The sequence below is a fragment of the Salmo salar genome, chromosome 22 (genome assembly GCF_965601325.2).
Source record: "Salmo salar chromosome 22, fSalSal1, whole genome shotgun sequence".
NCBI classification, from domain to species: domain Eukaryota; kingdom Metazoa; phylum Chordata; class Actinopteri; order Salmoniformes; family Salmonidae; genus Salmo; species Salmo salar.
The window spans coordinates 10,478,157-10,498,581 of record NC_138312.1 but is presented as its reverse complement, the minus strand read 5'-3'; the positions used below and the strand labels follow the sequence as shown (position 1 = coordinate 10,498,581).

Here is a 20,425-nt window from a genome sequence, read left to right as displayed (position 1 = left end):
GTAAAGGTTTGGTAAGGGTTAGGGTTAGGGTTTAGGGTATGGACGTACCAAGGATCCCAGATAGCCAGAATGACAAGACTGTATTCATGCAGCGAACCATATATGGAAGCTCGGGAGATCAGGCCGATATGCGAGGCTATTCATATTTAGCTGTGGTTGCATTGCGGTTTTCACATTTCCTGTGACTCATGCCATTTCATGTAGGGTTAAATGTAATAATGTACAAAAATGCCCTTGCCTCTGAAACAATGAAATACTACAAACATTATGACACATGTTACTTTATTTTCTGCATAGTTGAAACAATTACCATGTATTGTCAATGGGCTATAATGTTTTCTCGGCAGGTGTATGAATGTTTGTGATATATTTGTTTTGATGTATTTGTGCTTTCAGATCCCTATATCAATGCCCAACAATTGCAAAGGGGCGTAGCATTTTCTTGAATTTTTTCAGTGAGCAAGAAAACTTCCTCAAAGCCTGCTGGTCATCCCCTAGAGGAACAATTCACAATAAAGCATACTCAGTCATAGAGTAAACTTCCATTGGACAGCTGACATGATGCCTGGAGGAGAGGTGGCCTACACTGTGCTGGAGGTGATGATCGCCATTGCCTGCTGCCTGGGAAATGTGCTGGTTATCTGGGCAGTGTGGTCAAGCAGTGCTCTGCGGCAGCCCACCTTCTGCTTTATGGTTTCTCTGGCTGTGGCTGACTTTCTCGTAGGGTCTGTGGCAATGCCGCTGGCTGTACTGGTGGATGGACGGGTGCAGACCTCATTCAATGTCTGTCTCTTCATTAGCTGTGTGGTCATCATGTTGACAGTGGCCTCAGTCTTGTCTCTGCTAGCCATTGCTGTGGACCGATACCTACGCGTCTTCATCCCTCTCAGGTGAGCTGTTAAGGGGACATTTCATGATGTTTACAGTTGTAAATATTATTCTCCTAGCTGTGTCCCATGTTAACCACATTTTAACAAAGAAAATCATGCTTGGGTGGAATCAGATTCCTTGTTTTCTTTTGCAAAGCAATTCATTAAAACATCGTAACTTTTCTGCTTCAACAGGTACAAAAAGACGGTAACAGAGAGAAGATCTTGGGTGGTAGTTGCAACATGTTGGTTTGTTGCTTTTATATTGAGCTTCCCTCCCATGTTTGGATGGTACAATCCTGAAACGTTGTCTCACTCAGAGAACTCAACCACAATCCTCTGCCATTTCTTGGCTGTGATTCCCATGTCATACATCGTTTACTTCAATTTCTTCCTCTGCATCCTCACCCCGTTAATTGTCATGGCTGTCCTGTACATCTCCATCTTCTGTGCCATCTGGAGGAACCTGAGGGAGAAAGCAGGGCACAGGGCCCAGTCCCACACCTACTTCAGGAAGGAGAGGAGCCTGGCCCAATCCCTGGCTCTGGTCCTGGTGCTGTTCGCCTTCTGCTGGCTCCCCCTGCACATTATGAACTGTGCTGCCTACTTTGGCAGCCCGTCAGACATACCCCACACAGCCTTCTATGTGGGCATCCTCCTTTCCCATGTCAATTCAGCGGTCAACCCAGTCGTCTATGCCTTCAAGATCCGCAGGATCCAGGGAGCGTACCTGAGGATCTGGAGGAGGTTCTTTGTGTGCCGTGATGACAACCAGGGCTCTCAGAGCAATCAATCCACTGAGCACAATATCAGCAGCAACCCTAACAATGTGAGCTAGGGATAGTTCATGATGTGTTAAATGCTAATCCCAGATTTATTCTCTGATACTTTGAAAAAGACAATCCCAGGGATGCAGATCAGATTAAGTGGTCTACATCATTAATATCCTAATGAGCATTATCTTATCATCAAAACCATACTCACATTATAATTAGATTCTTTACTAAAACTTTAGCTGACAAAATTGTTATTTTTATGTTTTTACTTCAGTTTCCATTGATTTTATCAAACATAATACAGCTGACCACATGTTGGATTTGTCTTTTCTCCGTGCTTTGAATGGCACAAGCTGTCTGCGATGGATGGTAGAGTTACTACAATCCAAATTGGCCACACAATCCATGCTCGATTTTCGTTGCTTTTAAATCAGCCCTACAGACGTCCTGAAAGGTTGAAATACAAAAAAGGGATCAATAAATATGCGTGAGTTTGTCTGATTTGGAAACAGATTATACCAAACAAACGGGCTGCTCCATCTGTGTTGATAGGTAGCCGATATTCTTTGTCAGTGTGAGACAGAGGGGGACGTCACTATAGTGAAATTTGTGTATGCAGTGCCACAAATTCAGCAATTTGTTGATTTGTTGACACATTTAAACAGTATATGACAAGTAATCATGTACTATCATGCACCCTCTGTTTGTAACAGACCGCTAGAAAATGAATGGCAGCGGACGGGGGTAAGCTAGCAATGTTAACTATGCCTTTCCCTAACCCTAACCCTTACCTTAACATCACAAAAGTATACTTAACCTTAATGGTGAAACTGCCATGTCCGTTTGCGATATTACTCTAATAAAAAACATGAGCTGGCGCACACCCAGAGAAAATTATTTTATGTAGAGTTGTTGAATAAACTATAAACTAACGGTGAATAAACTGTAAGCTATAAAAACAAAGGGTTTTTATGTTGGGTAAATCCCCAACATTTCGGCATCACTACCCTGAAGAAGGCACAGTGATGCCGAAACGTTCATGATTTACCCAATAAATTACTGGGAGTTTATATATAGAATGTGCGACTCCATTTTTATAGCTTATCGTTTGCTATATTACAACAACAAAAAGGTTACTTCAAACAACATTTATTTTTTTCCTCTGACATCATTGCATGTTCGATAGAACATCAGAGTATGCACTGCATGTTTTGCCACGATGCTGGATGCTCCTCTCTGTTTCACCAACAAAACAAAAACACATTTGCTGGGGCAAAGAGTGGTGCTGTTTGCCCTCATGCAGATTTCATTTGACTGCCCTTTCCTGCAGTCAAATGAGCTAGTGGCCTCATGGGTGGAATGTTATTTATATTTTTCATTTATGAACATTATTATTTTTAATAATCTGATGTTTCTATGTCAAACAGTTTTGTTATATTTCAGTCTTCTATAATGTATATAAAGTGTAATATTGGGATGCAAACGCAAAATTGAATACATTTCAGCTCTATATCTGACATGGTACAGGTGGGGTTTTTTTTAACCGTGTGTGAGGTGTATATTGTTACATAGTAGATTTGTTTAAGACTACCGAGAAACACTCTGTGGGAACCTGATTTAGCCCACGGCAGTAAAAAGTGAAAGGGATAGTTCACCCAAATTAAAAAAAATCATATATTGGTTCTCTTTACCTGGTAAACATTATATGTACAAGAAATGACAGCAATCCGTTTTTTGAAGTACAAAGTGTTTGTTAGTGTCACGGTTGTCGTCGGTTAAGGAGGACCAAAACGCAGCAGGAATGTTGACGCTCATCTTGTGTATTTATTTACCAACTAAGTGAACACAAAAACGAAACCACGAACACCGAAACAGTCTTGAAAGGCACACTCAGCAAAACAAGAAACAATCTCCCACAAACACACAGACAAACACACCCAAGTAATATAGGACTTCCAATCAAAGGCAACACCACACAGCTGCCTTCAATTGGAAGTCCACCCCAATTAACTCTACATAGAAACAGACTACCTAGACTAAACATAGAATTACATAAACATAGATCATAAACCAAAAACCCGGAAATACTAAATCAAACGCCCTTTTACCAAAACACCACCCCGAACCACATAAAACAAATACCCTCTGCCACGTCCTGACCAAACTACAATCACAATTAACCCTTATACTGGCCAGGACGTGACAGTTAGGTGTTAAGCCCGTGTCAAAATGTTTTCAAAACTGTAACGTTTACTTTAATTCGGAATATTACATCGTGGAACATACAGTATATAGTCAGGGCCTGACCTCCAGGAGGTCCCCATTGATTTTGTTAGTCATTCTCACTAAGATATCATATTAACATGGCGTAAGTCATTACAAAATAAAGAACATATGTAGAGTTGCATAAAATGTGTTTTAAAACTGCACAAATGTCTCTCCTCCTTGTCACGTCCTGACCAGTAAAAGGGGTTATTTGTTATTGTAGTTTGGTCAGGACGTGGCAGGGGGTGTTTGTTTTGTGTGTTTGGGTGTTTGATGTATGTTCTATATTTTATATTTCTATGTTCCCTATCTATGTGTTGTATTTCTTTGTTTTGGCCTGGTATGGCTCTCAATCAGGGACAGCTGTACATCGTTGTCACTGATTGGGAGCCATACTTAGGTAGCCCTTTTTCCACCTGTCTTGTGGGAAGTTGATTTTGCATTGCTGTGTGTTAGCCTGCAAAGCTGTCTAGCTGTCATTCCTTTTTTTGTTTAAGTGTTCAATAAAAGTAAAAAATGAGCACTCAACCCGCTGTGCCTTGGTCCATTCACTACGACAGCCGTTACACTCCCATGGCAAAATGGGTAGAATTTCAGAAAATTATAGGCATTTTAATGTCATAGATTTAGCCGGTGGTAACTTGTGGAATAGACACCGGCTGGAATGCGGTTTTAACCAATCTCCATTCAGGATTAGACCCCCCCGTTGTACAGTATAACTGTTATAGGTCAGTATTTTAGCATTGCTCAACAGTGTTGGCACATCACAGGAAATTGCATGTCTTCTGACTGAAACTGAAGGAGAGGATGAAAAGCTTGTAAGTTTCATTTCAATGTTGCATTTCCTAGGTCTAAATGCCAGTTCCTCAAAATGTATTGTATCAAATAGTTTGTCTATTTCTTATCATTGTTACCTTCTTTACTTATACAGGGGTTTCCCAGTATTGGAGATACGATGTACTCTTACAGTTATCCAATAAAGAAACCCTTCTCTAATAAACTTTATGGTTATGTTTAACGCAACCATTTACACTTGAACTTTTCACATACAGTGAGGGAAAAAAGTATTTGATCCCCTGCTGATTTTGTACGTTTGCCCACTGACAAAGAAATGATCAGTCTATAATTTTAATGGAAGGTTTATTTGAACAGTGAGAGACAGAATAACAACCAAAAAATCCTGAAAAATTCATGTCAAAAATGTTATAAAATGATTTGCATTTTAATGAGGGAAATAAGTATTTGACCCCTCTGCAAAACATGACTTAGAAAATTGGTGGCAAAACCCTTGTTGGCAATCACAGAGATCAGATGTTTCTTGTAGTTGGCCACCAGGTTTGCACACATCTCAGGAGGGATTTTGTCCCACTCCTCTTTGCAGATCTTCTCCAAGTCATTAAGGTTTCGAGGCTGATGTTTGGCAACTCGAACCTTCAGCTCCCTCCACAGATTTTCTATGGGATTAAGGTCTGGAGACTGGCTAGGCCACTCCAGGACCTTAATGTGCTTCTTCTTGAGCCACTCCTTTGTTGCCTTGGCCGTGTGTTTTGGGTCATTGTCATGCTGGAATACCCATCCACAACCCATTTTCAATGCCCTGGCTGAGGGAAGGAGGTTCTCACCCAAGATTTGACGGTACATGGCCCCGTCCATTGTCCTTTGATGCGGTGAAGTTGTCCTGTCCCCTTAGCAGAAAAACACCCCCAAAGCATAATGTTTCCACCTCCATGTTTGACGGTGGGGATGGTGTTCTTTGGGTCATAGGCAGCATTCCTCCTCCAAACACGGTGAGTTGAGTTGATGCCAAAGAGCTCCATTTTGGTCTCATCTGACCACAACACTTTCACCCAGTTGTCCTCTGAATCATTCAGATGTTCATTGGCAAACTTCAGACGGGCATGTATATGTGCTTTCTTGAGCAGGGGGACCTTGCGGGCGCTGCAGGATTTCAGTACTTCACGGCGTAGTGTGTTACCAATTGTTTTCTTGGTGACTATGGTCCCAGCTGCCTTGAGATCATTGACAAGATCCTCCCGTGTAGTTCTGGGCTGATTCCTCACTGTTCTCATGATCATTGCAACTCCACGAGGTGAGATCTTGCATGGAGCCCCAGGCCGAGGGAGATTGACAGTTCTTTTGTGTTTCTTCCATTTGCGAATAATCGCACCAACTGTTGTCACCTTCTCACCAAGCTGCTTGGCGATGGTCTTGTTGCCCATTCCAGCCTTGTGTAGGTCTACAATCTTGTCCCTGACATCCTTGGAGAGCTCTTTGGTCTTGGCCATGGTGGAGAGTTTGGCATCTGATTGATTGATTGCTTCTGTGGACAGGTGTCTTTTATTCAGATAACAAACTGAGATTAGGAGCACTCCCTTTAAGAGTGTGCTCCTAATCTCAGCTCGTTACCTGTATAAAAGACACCTGGGAGACAGAAATCTTTCTGATTGAGAGGGGGTCAAATATTTATTTCCCTCATTAAAATGCAAATCAATTTATAACATTTTTGACATGCGTTTTTTTGGATTTTTTGTTGTTGTTATTCTGTCTCTCACTGTTCAAATAAACCTACCATTAACATTATAGACTGATCATTTCTTTGTCAGTGGGCAAACGTACAAAATCAGCAGGGGATCAAATACTTTCCCCCCTCACTGTAAGGTTGTGTTTAATGTTAAGTGTGTAGACCTACAGTATACATATAGCTCTGACATTCTTCGATATCATCATACATTTTCAGAGATTAAGAAATCCAATCTAAAGTAACATTTTTATTTCAAAATGGTTTGTAAAATACATACTATTACATTGTATGTATTATACAAATGTTGTAATGACAATATTGTGTCTTGATTAATGTCTATTGGCATGCAGCACATCCCTATCTCCGGCATTATTCCCCTGGTCTTGTGTAAGCACACTAGATGGCAGTGGGATATGTATTTTATTATTGCGATATGGCATATTGCAATAGATGAACGAACACAGTGTTCCTGCCATAATGATAACATGGCCTGGTACTCTGTATCAGAACTCAACTGACCTTCCTGGCAGTTGTTTCTCTTTTCTTTAAAGAGATGTAGCTACATACTTTCAGTTTTGTTGAAATTCAACCTAGGTCATACTGTAACTGTTCAAGTCATCGGTGTGGTAAATTTAGATGTAGTTGTCCCCCATGATGAAATCGGGCTTTATAACTAGGGCTTTCCAACTAGACATAAGGGGGTTGACATCTTGTGACACAGGGCTGACAAAGGGGCACTTTAACAAGCCTTTATTCACATAACATATCTAATTTGTTGAATTCTCCATGTGGTCTATATTAAAGGGCACTTCATTTAGTATAACAGGCTTTTAAAATTCAATATTGGTGCACAATTTCTACTTAAAATATCAAAGAGACGCAAAAAGGCACTCTTTTCGTGGAACAACCCTAATACCCTCTCAGCAACTTTTGAATTGACTGGCAGTAAATGTATAAACCTATATCATGTGTGGTTACTGACCACAAAATAAAGCTTATAGCCCTATAGCATGTATTGTTACTGACAAAAAAACTATCTTCAGAATTGAAATTAGGTGTAATCAGATGTATTTAATGCCCTAAAAAGTCAGATTAAAAGACTAGATGCTAGTTTAATAGCTATATTTAACCTTTATTAATTAATAAAACCTTGAATAATGTTACCCTAAAACATATCACAAGCCTAAAAGCATTTATTTAGGGCTTGATTTGGTTCTGGAGAACCAACCCTTATTGTTTAGATTTTGTAACACTGATGCATTCTCTGTTGAGTGCATTTCATATCCTTTCATTCTTGAGGAGCTCTGAATCGTGAACCTACAAGGTCTCTGGAGTCCTGCTGCTCCTTGGCCACCAAGTGGCGCTGGCGAGGCTATAAACACATTTGTGCTCCAGCTTTTGCTTTATCATAGTGAGATTGCATCCAATGCATTGAGGAATTCAGAGAGCAGCTTTCTGTGGACTTCCTCGTTGCTGCAGACGGTCATTGTGCCTCTCAAGGAAGGCAATAGACTGTATAGTTATCACCTGAATAGGATTAAATCCCTCCCACAAACTATACAACCTACTACCTCACCTCGCCAGGACACATTCACCTGAAAGACTGATGGATGAAGGGGGAATGTCATTCAAACACACTCAAAGAGATACAGCGAGAGGGGACAACACAAACACAATCGCCCTAAAGTACACTTTTACTCAAACACAACAAATAAAGCATTGGGTGGTCTAACAAAGGAAATGTTGCCCGTTCTCATTTTGTCCTGCAACAGTCTGTGAATGGGTGTAAATGGAGGTGATATGCTAATGGCGTAACTTCCCCACTGAGCAGAGACAGGCTGCAGGCAGGTGTCCAGGCTGGGAAGATGGGTGGGACGGTCAGGGGAGAACAGTCAATCTTCAGGGTTATTGACGATCAGTCTGTCTCCTTAGGAAAGACAGTAGATTGTATAGTTATCTCAGAGGGAGGACATATACCCCACAACTATTCAATCTACTACCTCAGCCTCAAGGACAGGTGCTTAGTCTGGCGTCGACCCAGAGATGAGGTTTAGGAGTTCTACTAGGGAACTGTGGGAGAAAGAGAGAAAGAGAGCGTTTGTATGGTTAGTGGTTGATCATTACTGTACATAAACACATACGCACACCCTTGCACATTTGCACTCGTACAAAAGCTCAAAACACATAGAGGCGCACACACACACACACACTCAAACACACTACAGGACAGTACATGAAGCCAACTTGAATTAAATCAGGCATTAAAAGAAACCCTGCACATATCCAGTTTATTCAAATGACATCCCTCGCAATGGACTGAAGAGGAGGTAGTCTGGTAACAATTTTATAGGGAATTACCTCCAAGGAGCAATTTCCTCTCTGGTTCTGACTCTGCTGTTTAATCCTGGGCCTGGTTCAAATTCGCCACTACAGAACGAAGCTGTGAAAGCTCAACTGCTTTGCTTCGTATGAACTGTGCTACTGGAACTGCGTCAGTTCACAACATCCCGAGGAATCATCAGTTCGCATTATGGCATCGACAGGTGTGTCCGTGTCACCATAACAGTTATACGGACAGAAGGCATGCCATGTGATCGCAACGGAATAGCATAAGGTAGCTTTTGCCAAAAGATTAACGAAATAAAGACGAAACGATGCAGGCGCTAAGGAAAGTGTGCTAATTTCTGCAAGCCTAAAGCATAACTCACTGGCATCCAGAGAGGTTGGCATGTAATAAAGGAGCGCCGCGCCAGGAATTAGTGCCCATTTTTTCTAGTAACTTGGCTCTTTCCAGCCCTACAACCCCACGGAAGCTTGCTGTTTAATTGGTAGCTTATTTAAACATGGCTTCCCCCGGTTGCCTCCCCCTAGCCTGCACAGAGCTGTGTGGATAGCCTGCAAGAAATGCAAAGGAAGGAAGGAAGGGGAAAGGATGAAAACAAAATGGCAGCGATTCGGCCATTTTAGGGAGTTGCTTGGCACTCTTAAGTGACAACATCTGTGGGGCAGAAACCTGTGAAACTCTCTCACTGCTTCTTTTAATCCATCGTATTGGATCTCAGATGGATTTTTATGTTTGTTTTGTCCGGATAAAAGGTGGCACTGTTATGCCAATCTGAGTGGATAAGATAAATTACTTTTACTACTTTCCAGCTTCCATAATTTTAAAGAGATGAAGGTGAATGAAAACCGATAATATTCCATCGTTTTTATGCTGACATGGTACTTGGTAGTGAACTATTTTTGTACCTAGACTCAGTCCCTCCCTAATACAATGTTGTTTTTTATCAGTGTGAAAGCCATTCAGTTCTTTGAAAAAGAACTCAGTGTTAACTGTGCCAACTAGAGTTTGAAGTACCAGCTGGGCAGTGCAGCCCATGCCCCCCAGGGCAATGCTTTGGCTGGGTGGGTTGGGCCGGCTCAGGCAGTGTTATGGGAGACGATGGTCAAACCATGCAGAGGCCCCGCCGCTTTGCATAAATTAGCATGTAAACCATAGCCTCTGAAAGGCACCAGGGCAGTTCATTAACATTCTGAATTCCTCTTTGGCCTAATTAAGGCAGACAGTGATTGAAATGTTTTGGCAGGCCGCGAGGCTGTTTGTAGGAGTGTCAGGGCCTGCTCAGTGGGGCCGAATGAGAAGGCAGTGGGGCAGGGAGGGAGTGGAGGCCTTAATTGAGATGTTGAATTAATTAGACTCCGAATGGCATCAGCCTCCCTTGACTGGCCACTGTACACAGACGAGACAGACTGAGAGGGACACTGATTTCTATCGACAAAAAAATAAGTTCATGGCAACGGTTGAAGGCTTAGAGCTGAATCCTAACTTGATTTCTGAATGTGTTATAAAGCTTGTTAGTTTGAGTTACTTTGATCTTGAAGTTAAGATTCAGCTTTATGAGAAAGAGAGAGATTAATTCAGGAACACTTTCTATGCGGTCCATACACAGCATTATACATCTACACATAATGCACAAGGACAGAGTAATAATGCAGTATGAGCATAGTTATAGAAACACATTAAGACTCCTATAAACACATAATTGCATATACCAATACTCCTAATGCATTATGAGTATAATCATTGGCAGTCACTTTTTCCTCAAGGACCATATAGCATTATAATGACCATCAGTGTGATGCATTTCAAACGTTTTTGTCAATGAGCATATTACTGCATCATAATCTTTGTTATGGTGTGTTATAGCATACTTATAAGCCACTATAAAGTAATCTTTGATTGTTTCAGATAAAGTGATGAAACGCCTAAGGCAGACAGATATTATACACCATAAGTTGTTGCTATACAATTCTAAAGTGCACAGCAAATTGGCCAGTGTTGACTTTTCAGTGTAACATTTCTAGTGTTGATTCAGGACTTCAATTGACTCAGAAATTAACACTCAGTGGTGTAAACTCCAGTGTTGGTGTTAATAACCAGAGTTGCTGCACCAACTGCTGTTCACGAGGTGAAACAGCTTAAGCAGCTTCTGGACTGAGAGAGAGAAAAAGGTGCCATACGAGATGAGACTATAAAAATCCTGGAAGATTACAAAGTCTTACTCCAAGGGGAACTGTCCAAGAAGGAGTACTTCATCCGAGAGGTCACCAGTGTGAAAAATGAAGAATCACTTGAAGCCACTTAGGTTAGGAAAATTTATGAGAAGTAGAAAGGAAAATAAGACAAAGTACATACTTAAAAGCACATTTGAAAACATGCTTCTTGGATATGTGTACAGGATATTGTGTTAGCGTATTTCTCTGGCTTGACCCCATTAAAGTATCCATTTTGAATCTGCAGATGTGAAGCAGTCCAAAGTGGATATTTCAGATCACTCAGCTGATGATTCAGATGTTCATGACACCTCTGCCCTTTCTGACTCTTCGATGGATTGAATTCCCAAGAGAGGCCCAGTGAAACAGAAGAGATCTGCTCCGAAACACTCACATACAGTACACAAACAGATTGGAAGGAAGCCACACTCAAAGACGCTCAATTAGATTCAAGTGACAAATAAGTGAGATTTGAATGAATAGCACAACATCATTGATAACAAATACACATTCATTAAAACTTGTGTCAGTGGATTGATTGTCTGTTATTCCTGAATGTTTATTTAACCACATATAAATGTGCCTCTTCACTCAGTGAAAAACATAAGAAGCATCATTGCCAGGTACAAGTTGGCTCTTCAAGGCTTCAAAAATGGAAACTCTATGAGGCCCGCCTTTGAGACTGTTGGACTGGACCGGACCACGAGTGCCCGTACAGCTCCAGTTGCCGAGCTGCATCTGGCAGCACCAGACATCCGTAGCCCTTTCCTGCAGTCAAATGACCTAGTGGCCTCATGGGTGGAATGTTATTCATATTTTTCAGAATTTCAAATTGAATAAGCATAATTTTTTTTTAAACTGCCAATAATCCGGTGTTTCTATGTCAAACAGTTTTGCTTCAGTCTTCTGGGATATATATATAAAGTGTAATATTGGGATGCAAACTCCAAAATGAAATACATTTCAACTCTATAACTGACATGGTACAGATGTCTTCTTTTTTTAAGCCCATAACCATGTGTGTGAGGTGTATACTTTTATTTCAAAGTATATTCATTTAAGACTACCAAGAAACACTGTTTGACCCATATTTAGCCCACTGCAGTAAAAGCTTTTAAGGGTTTAGGCCCCTAGATGTTGCAGAGAGGGTGGAGGAGTGGTCCTCTTTTGTGGAGAGATGGGCGCTCTGCCATGACCACGGATGATGAAAATAAGATCTCACAAATGAAAATGGACAGAGAGCTGTTGCCCATTGCTGGTCCTAAGTAAGAAGTTACTCCGCTAGATATTTCTGCTCTTCTTTGTTATTAAATCGTGATCCTCTGTTACTCAGCTGGTAGAGCATGGCGCTAGCAACACTAAGGTTGTGGGTTTGATTCCCGCTGGGACCAGCAATTCTGAAGCACTACATTGCTGTGCATTATACTTCATTAAGATTACACCTGTGATGCATTAGGAGTACTGATATAAGGAATTATGAGTTTATATGAGCCTTTATCTGTGTCTACAGCTATGCTTATAATGCATTATTACTCTATCATAGTGCATTATGAGTACATATCATGCTGTATAATGCATTATGCAAATGAAGCTTCATAGAACGTGTTACCATTTAGGTCATATCCAGACTGTGTACAATTATTTAGACGTCTTAATAAGGTCAAATAAGAAATGCATTTTTATATGCATTTGCAGTTGGATTTTGTTGGAGTAACTCCACATTTCTTCATGACTGATTATCTGGTTGTTTATGAATAACAAGCAAAACAACACGCTAACCTTAAATAAGATGGTTGCCAATTTCAAAACATTTCATGGTAAAATAGCTTAACACATTAGTAACGCTTGATCCGAAATAATGTTGCAATAATCGCTTGTATCGTTTTAGTACCAAGTTTTGTACCAAGAAGCTATAGAACCTTTCGCACACAATTTTTTCTATATGAAACCCATCATCCTGCTTCAAATGCTTGTAGGCAGTGACTAGCCACTCAACAGTGCTTCATGATAATGATGGGCCTCATTGGTCTGTGAGAGATTTGTTGTCATGCCTGAAGATTCGATGCATGACAACAGGGGATGGGAAGTGACTGAGAATCCAACTGATGTACAATGATTGAGTGTATTTGGATTAGTGTATTAACTGTATCCCAGTATGAGTCCTAATTATATAAACACAGATCTGCAGGCTTGGTAGATATATAGTAAAATACATATTTGTACACATAATATATAGCCTACCAAAACAAGCACATTCAAAAAAAAGACAGACAATACTCACAAAAACTCAATGTTCAAGTCAGATAAAACCTGTATTCTTATTATCAAGTGTTCAAATCCCAGACTGCTCCCTCACTGACTATATTGCACAAAAGAAAATGGCTGCCGTGGTAAACGAGAGGAGCTGTGTTCCTGTCACACCTGCTGCACACTTTCCCTGAGAAAGACATCATCAAAATGCTCTGTCTGTGCCGTCGCCTTATAGAAAGTTGCTCTTCTCATCTTTGTGAGACGAGTAAAACAGCCGTCACGAAAAATAAACTTGGTTAGCATGTTCCATACTGTGTAATAGTAGGATAACGAATTGCTCGCGATTCATATTTTGCCACGAGTGCGATACGAAAAATATCTATCATGAGTGGTGGTCCATGGCGAAACACCGGGCACGACCGAGAGGGTAGAGACTGGGGAAGAATCTTGTATGCTCCTCTCTTCAATATCCGGTGCCATGAAATGGGCATTGTCTGTGTGCCAAGCTGAATCTCAATGAACCAAAAAGCGGGTGATGTAGTGGAGGGAGCATGGCAATGCTCGCCACTGAGGGGGGAGGGGAATATTGGCACCGAAGCAATGGGAGTCTGCCATGGGAGTTTGTGGGAGTCTGTATGTGACAGTACAGTAGCTACTATGGCATTGCTTACAATTGGACCGGACTTACACCATCGCAACAACAGCTAGATACAGTACTCGAGTTTTCAATTCGGAGAAATGTCCAGATAGAGGTCCAATGCTAATGCAGTAAAATACTTAGAGTGTTTGTTCTGCTACTCCATCTAATGAAGATGATCATCTCACTAGATGTGACATGTACTGTATATTTTTCCTCTCTCTGCGTTTGCCAGGAATTTCCATTGATCTTCAGATCTTTTTTTCCCCGTTCACAATTCGAAACGTTTTGATCGCCTGCCACTTCAGTATGGTAATTATTGAAAAGGAAGTGGCTATTATCAGGTTGAGCTCGCCCATTTGCAAGCAACTGACCATTTTAATATTTAATTTTATTTAGAACAATACGCTATTTAGTATCTGTGTCAATACATATCCAATCAATTATGAACAATGCTTTCAAGCCAGAAATCACTGGTGATAAAACATTTGCTTTTCACATGTATTCAAAATAGATTTAGCAGAGATCAGTTGATCAAATCCCCAGTAGACAAATAGTTTATCCCAGAGTTGATCGGGACAAACCCGCTTTCATAAAAATCAGTCCGCATTGTTAAGTTAATGTACTGTTGGGAGTCAATCAGCATTCACTTCCAATCTTAACTATAATATATAAAAATATAATATAACATATATGCCATTAACTATGTATGTACAATGAAAAAAGATTACCATTAGTGTTCTGTACTATACGCTGGACCAGGTGTGCTCCATCTTCACCTAGCCAAGTTGTCCAAGTTCACCGTCTTTCTCGTGTTCATATTCCAACCCTCCAGACTACCTTTTCTACTAATACCAGACTCAGGCTCTACATGGTTTTTTTCTTCTCAAAGTTCAATTTCCTATTGAGCCTAGTGTAGGAGAGTTGTAAAGTCCTCCACTATAGATATAAGCATACTATATGTTTAACATATGGGCTAAAGCAAGTCAACTTTTCTGTATTACAGTAGCCTACTTCTGTTCCCTATATTGACTGAGAGAGAAACGATTCATAATGTCAAATCGGCTCGACCGGAGGAGAACGCCCTGGTTGCAAAAATAGCGGGCCCCCAAACAGGAAGTATGTCTGGCGTTGACCTTGTTTGACTCCATCATGTGGTCTCTGGAGGCCTCAGCGTAGCATAGCCATCCCTCTGTTTGTGATAACATGCAGCACCTAACTGCACTCAACCATTAGACAGGCCTAGATGACTGTTTAATATTTAATAGCGGCGTGTTTCACTTTGTTCAATATCCATCCCCATAGTTACAAAGAAAACAAATAATTGTATTTTTATACAGGCCCATATCACTTATCCATATTGATAGCAAATTTGACAATTACGGTCTTCTTCGCAATTCAAGTTAACAAGCTGGTAGCGCAACACCAATTATTTATTTCTTCAGAATCATGTTACATTGTCTACTATTTCAAAAGAACAATAAAATATGTTCCACTGAAATCTAAAACTTTTCCCTCTATTTTGTAGAAGTCGCATACGTCAAAGAGTTAAACGAAACATTCAATATTGTTACTTTTTTTCCCTTCTCAGTGGCCTTCGAGTGTTATCAAATTGGATTGTTTGAGTATGCTTATAGTTCCTGATAAAGGCAAACAGACTTTGTTCCTGGTAACCAGCACGTCCGTGTAACCGACACACACACACACACACACACACACACACACACACACACACACACACACACACACACACACACACACACACACACACACACACACACACACACACACACACACACACACACACACACACACACACACACACACACACACACACACACACACACAAATAGCAGGGGATATGAATGGCCTGGCTTCCAAAAAAACATATCATCAAGTAACATGACAAGTTTATCTGAGGAAAACAGAACGAACGGGGGAGGAGGAAATCAGCTCATTTTCTGTCTCTTCCCCGCCTTCCCTGCCACTGCCCCCACCCCCCCACCCATTTTCTATTTTTCTCTATTACTGTAGCTTTGACTTTCTGTATGCCATGCTCTCTTTCACACGCACACATACACAAACGCACACGCAGACTAAGCAGATAATAGACTGTAGGTGATATACAAAAACTAGAGAAACATTTTGTAGGTACAGTAGGCCTTGGCTACTTGAGCAATTGAATGCTGTGCATTGTAGTAGGCCAACATGTACTAACAAAATGTCAAGATTTTTGATGCTCCTTTACTGAAAGTAGATCTACTATAAATAAATACGAGCCACTTCAACATAAATCCACACTTGGCTTTTATTTTATTTGAAGCGGTACCCGTTAATGCGATAATTCTGCAGGATCAAAAAAAAAGGACATGCCAACAATAACAACTTAAACCTAAATTGTTAGTGCAGAAATGCTGAAGAAGCATTCAAACGTGCTCCATCTGAAATTGAGACCCTACAATACAAGCTCCTTCATGTATAGAACAATGCTTGCATCAGAATGATCTGGTTCATACTGGTTTCTGCACAGGTCTAGAGGAAACAGCAGTAACTTGACTGTCAGTTACCAAATTAGTAGATAGCGATTGTTCCAACAGTTCTTTTAAGCTCAATTTAACGTTGTCATTTAGTTTTGACATCTCTGTTTCACCTTCTAACACATTCGTAGCGAGAGCCATCGTGAAACAAAGCCTCCGGGGCTTTCTAACTGGTTACCTCTTTTAGATTATGTGATTGTATTATGACTTGAACTGTCATAATAATTCACGCAAAAAACCTCTGAGGTGAGATCGAGGTCTCCAAGTTGAAAAAAAAATCAAATCACCCAAAACATCAGCATATAAGTGTTTTGTGTGCGGAGATACTGTAAATATGTTACGGACACATTGTAAGAGACTTTGAATTCTGGTATATAATCAAACAAACAACATGTTATATATTCATATTGTGGCTGCTAAAACTAGAGTCAGAGGGTTTTAAAAATAGGAAAACTTCTTGAGTTCATTATATGTTCACTGGAGCTCCTCTTTTTTTCCTGGGAGTCCTCATCTTTTGGTCATACCTATTGTATATGCCAGTGTTTCCTCCACTACGGACAATGTAGGAGACTGTTCACTATGTTTAAAACCTGCGCGAAAGATAAAACGTAGTGTAAATATGCAGAAGTCATTTTGTCTCAAAATATTTCCCATTGAAACCTTTCGAGAGGTAGCACTGGTGCCGTTTTGTTTCTTTTTTATGACTTTGGGGATAGGATTTATGGCATAGTAGTGTGATTAAGCTCTCTTTGCCTTATAACGATGCATTAAATGTTATTGTTCACATAAAAAAATAAAGAAAATAAGCAAAAATCGACTTCAAAGGCCAGATGCAACCAGAGGCCTATTTATTTCTCTTTGGTGTCTGTTGTATTTAAACCTTTCTACACAAACAACGCTGTCCAAAATAATGCATCTTGTCCTGGGCGCTGTCTTATGCTCTACTGTACCCTGAAGTGAATAGCTATCACTATATCAACCTTCAATGGGTTTACAAAATGTACAATATGCTCATGGTCGAAGTAATTCTCTCTACTTCTTCATACGAAAATCAGCTTCATTTCTACCATACAGTAATGGCGAAGATTTCAACATTGCGGCGGGGGCGAGGCAGACACGTGTACAGGAGGAAGATGATGGTGAAAAATAGGAAAAGTGCAAAGGATAAAATATAAAAGATACGAGTAAAGGAGAGGTAGATCAAAAACTAAAAGTCACAGGGCCCTGGCATAGAAGCAGTATCAAAAATGGAAATACCTGGAAGTAGATTTTGTAAAGGACAGAGCAGGGATCTCCGCAGAGATGACCCGAAGTGAACAGGCCATGGTGGTGGTGAAAAAAGGGCGGGGAAGAAAGGAGAGGAGAGCGCGTTTCCACGTCCCTCTCTTTCGTCTGCAAGATGAGGGAAAGGCTGAGCAGCGTGCTGGCGAGCAACCCCACTCGAACAAGGGCTGGGGCTTGAGAGCAGTCTCGGCCGTGCCCTCCTCTCTCCCTGCCCACTTTGGCCCAGCTGCCAAGAGGCAGAAACAGGGAGAGGAAGAGAGGAAGAAAGAAGAGAGAGAGAGAGAGAGAGAGAGAAAGCATGAGGTCACAACAGCCTGCTCGAACAGATGACTTTCGAAAAAGAAAAGTCTTATTTTGGGTTCGAACCGCAAGTAGTTTCATAGCGGAAATTGAGATCTTAAACTTTGAAATCCTCTCTAAAAGAATGGCTGTAAGGAACAACAAAACAAAGACACCCCACATGGCCCTTAAACCGAGAGACTGACAGTCTATCATCATAAATTAATCTCACAGTAACACACTGAGGCAGAGAGAGCAGGGAAAAACACAAACAAGCGCAGAGAGAGGTACCAGAATGAAATACTTACATCGGTTCTTGTACCTATGGCAAAAAGTGTTGCCAGACTTATGACATCAAAACAACTCAATCCCGTAGATTTCTGATGCATTTGGGGGGGGAGAAAGAACGAGTTAAAGACTTCTCTCTGAGCGTGCAGTGAAGCCTTTTGTCAGCAGTTGGCATCAGTCCCAGGTAGTACATGCCTCACGGTTCCCATTTTCAGTAGTCATTACAGACGTCTTTAGCTGTTCTGCACCTGCCTGTGTTTTTGTTTTGATTTGAACCGTTTTCACGCTTTCAGATAAGATGGTAAAATTGCCTGGTCGCAATGAGATGAAAGAAAAGAAAAGAAAGAAAACAACCTGTGAGTAAAAAAGTGTCCTTTTTTGTCAAAGTTACAGATGAGCGTTTCTGTATGTGTACGTTAAATGTGGTTTGCAGGAATGATACCCCAGCAACAAGATGTGCTGTGGAAAAGCAAAACAGAGGGTGAGGAAAGGGTCAACTTCTGGGAACAGACGGCAGTAGTAAGATAAACCGAATGACAGAGTTCCGCAGGACTCTGTGCCAAAATAAGTTCAAGTCACCAAAATAATCCAGTGTCACTGTGTCAAAAAAGTGTATTTCACCCCCTTCCTCCTCCGTCTGTCCACCAGAGAGAGAGAGAGAGAGAGACATAGACACGTATGTCACATAGACAAGTGCTGCAGTCAAAAACTGTCATCATCATCTTCTTTTCTCAGGCATAATCCCGGGCAGCTCTCTCTGTGACGTCATCTACTCTTTTGTTATTTTCTAATTTATTTCTGTCCTTCAATGTACCTTGCATTTCAACCTTCATGCACACTCCTCCCAAAAAATATTTCTGTTTCCTTATATAAATTCCCCTTTTAATAAACACTAACAATTATCAACAAAGAAATAAGGTTGTCAATATTTCAGGAACGAGCGCAGACAGGAATTGGAGAATAGAGGAGCTGCGCATGCAAATTCCCTTTACAAATATTTCTCTGTGTCTCTCTCTTCCTGCTCGCGAGCAGCGAGCTTGTAAAAGTTTCAGCTGCAACAGCTTGGGCCAGCCTCTATTGGCAGCGGTTCAAAAGAGTGCTGCTTGTCTCTAAAGCATTGCGCTGGGGACACACGTCTCTGTAAGGCAGCTCGAGCTGGCTCTCTGCTCTCTCTCTCACACTCCGCCCTCACGTGGGAAAGCTTTGGGGGTAGTGCCCACTCCCAGGCAGCCCTCTCATGGCAGTGCCAGCTTAGGCAGTACACAGTAACCAGGAACCTTTTTCTGGTTTTGAGGATCAAAATCTTTCTAAGACTGAACCACACGATCACATGCTGTACAGTAACAGTTTCTGTACAGTAGGATTGTGTGTTGTGCTGTGCTCTCTCATTTGGGTATGTACGCCCAGAAGAGAGAGAGAACAAGGAAATTCTGTCTGTTCTCTAATGCAGCGCTACTTCCTGGATCTCTTGTCCTCCATTTCAGATGGGTGTCAGACAGACAGGCAAGCAAGGCAGGCAGGCAGGCAGGCAGGGAAGGGAGACAGGGCAGGCAGGCAGTGCAGGACCTCACAAGGTTCATGGCTGTTTGCTCTAGAGGTCATAGCAGGTTCTGAACGCATTGCCCTAGTTAATGCACAGTACTGATAGCACTAACTCTGGACTGGGCTAGGCCTAGTTTCTTTCCTTTCATGTGATGGTTTTGAGTTATCAAATTTCTGCTGTTTTTAATATAATAATAAAAAATATGATTATATTTTTCAATCCAATCTTTTTAGAAATGCATTACAACTATTTTAAATGTGATTTATCTTAAAAGGGGGAACAAAAATATCCACTTGATATAGTCTTTCATTGTTGTAAAATGGGTCATATAGCTTGTTAACTTGAGAAAAGAGTAAACCGACCACCCAAACCTACGCCACCTACTGCACACAATGCTTCTGTTACACCGAGGCCTTCAGGTGCTGTGACACCCCTATCATTACAGTCTGTTTGCACAACTGTTCCTCTCCCACAGTCAGTGTCAGACCAGGACACTGTTTTCCAGGCGAGATGTCACCCCGCTGCAGGGAAAGGCCACGTTCGAGAGCGTCAAAACTGTGATGCATCATGGGTAAATTGTGACTGACCAATCGATCTACAAATAATATGAGTTAATAGTAGT

The 20,425-nt window shown here is 41.1% G+C and overlaps 1 protein-coding gene and 1 long non-coding RNA gene across 2 annotated transcripts; one reads left to right on the top strand and one right to left on the bottom strand.

Annotated features, from left to right (window-relative positions):
* The first annotated feature begins 470 nt into the window (after window positions 1-470).
* Window positions 471-4,438, top strand: LOC106582617 (adenosine receptor A1). The gene is made up of 2 exons (XM_014165843.3): window positions 471-890; window positions 1,065-4,438. The coding sequence occupies exons 1-2, from the start codon at window positions 559-561 to the stop codon at window positions 1,705-1,707; spliced, it is 975 nt and encodes a 324-aa protein (XP_014021318.3). The 5' UTR covers window positions 471-558; the 3' UTR covers window positions 1,708-4,438.
* A 2,728-nt stretch (window positions 4,439-7,166) lies between these two features.
* Window positions 7,167-19,091, bottom strand: LOC106582720 (uncharacterized). Its single transcript, XR_001323379.3, has 3 exons — window positions 17,667-19,091; window positions 8,432-8,501; window positions 7,167-8,358 (listed from the first exon to the last, which is right to left on the bottom strand). It is a non-coding gene; the product is annotated as an uncharacterized LOC106582720 (long non-coding RNA).
* Window positions 19,092-20,425: the final 1,334 nt, after the last annotated feature.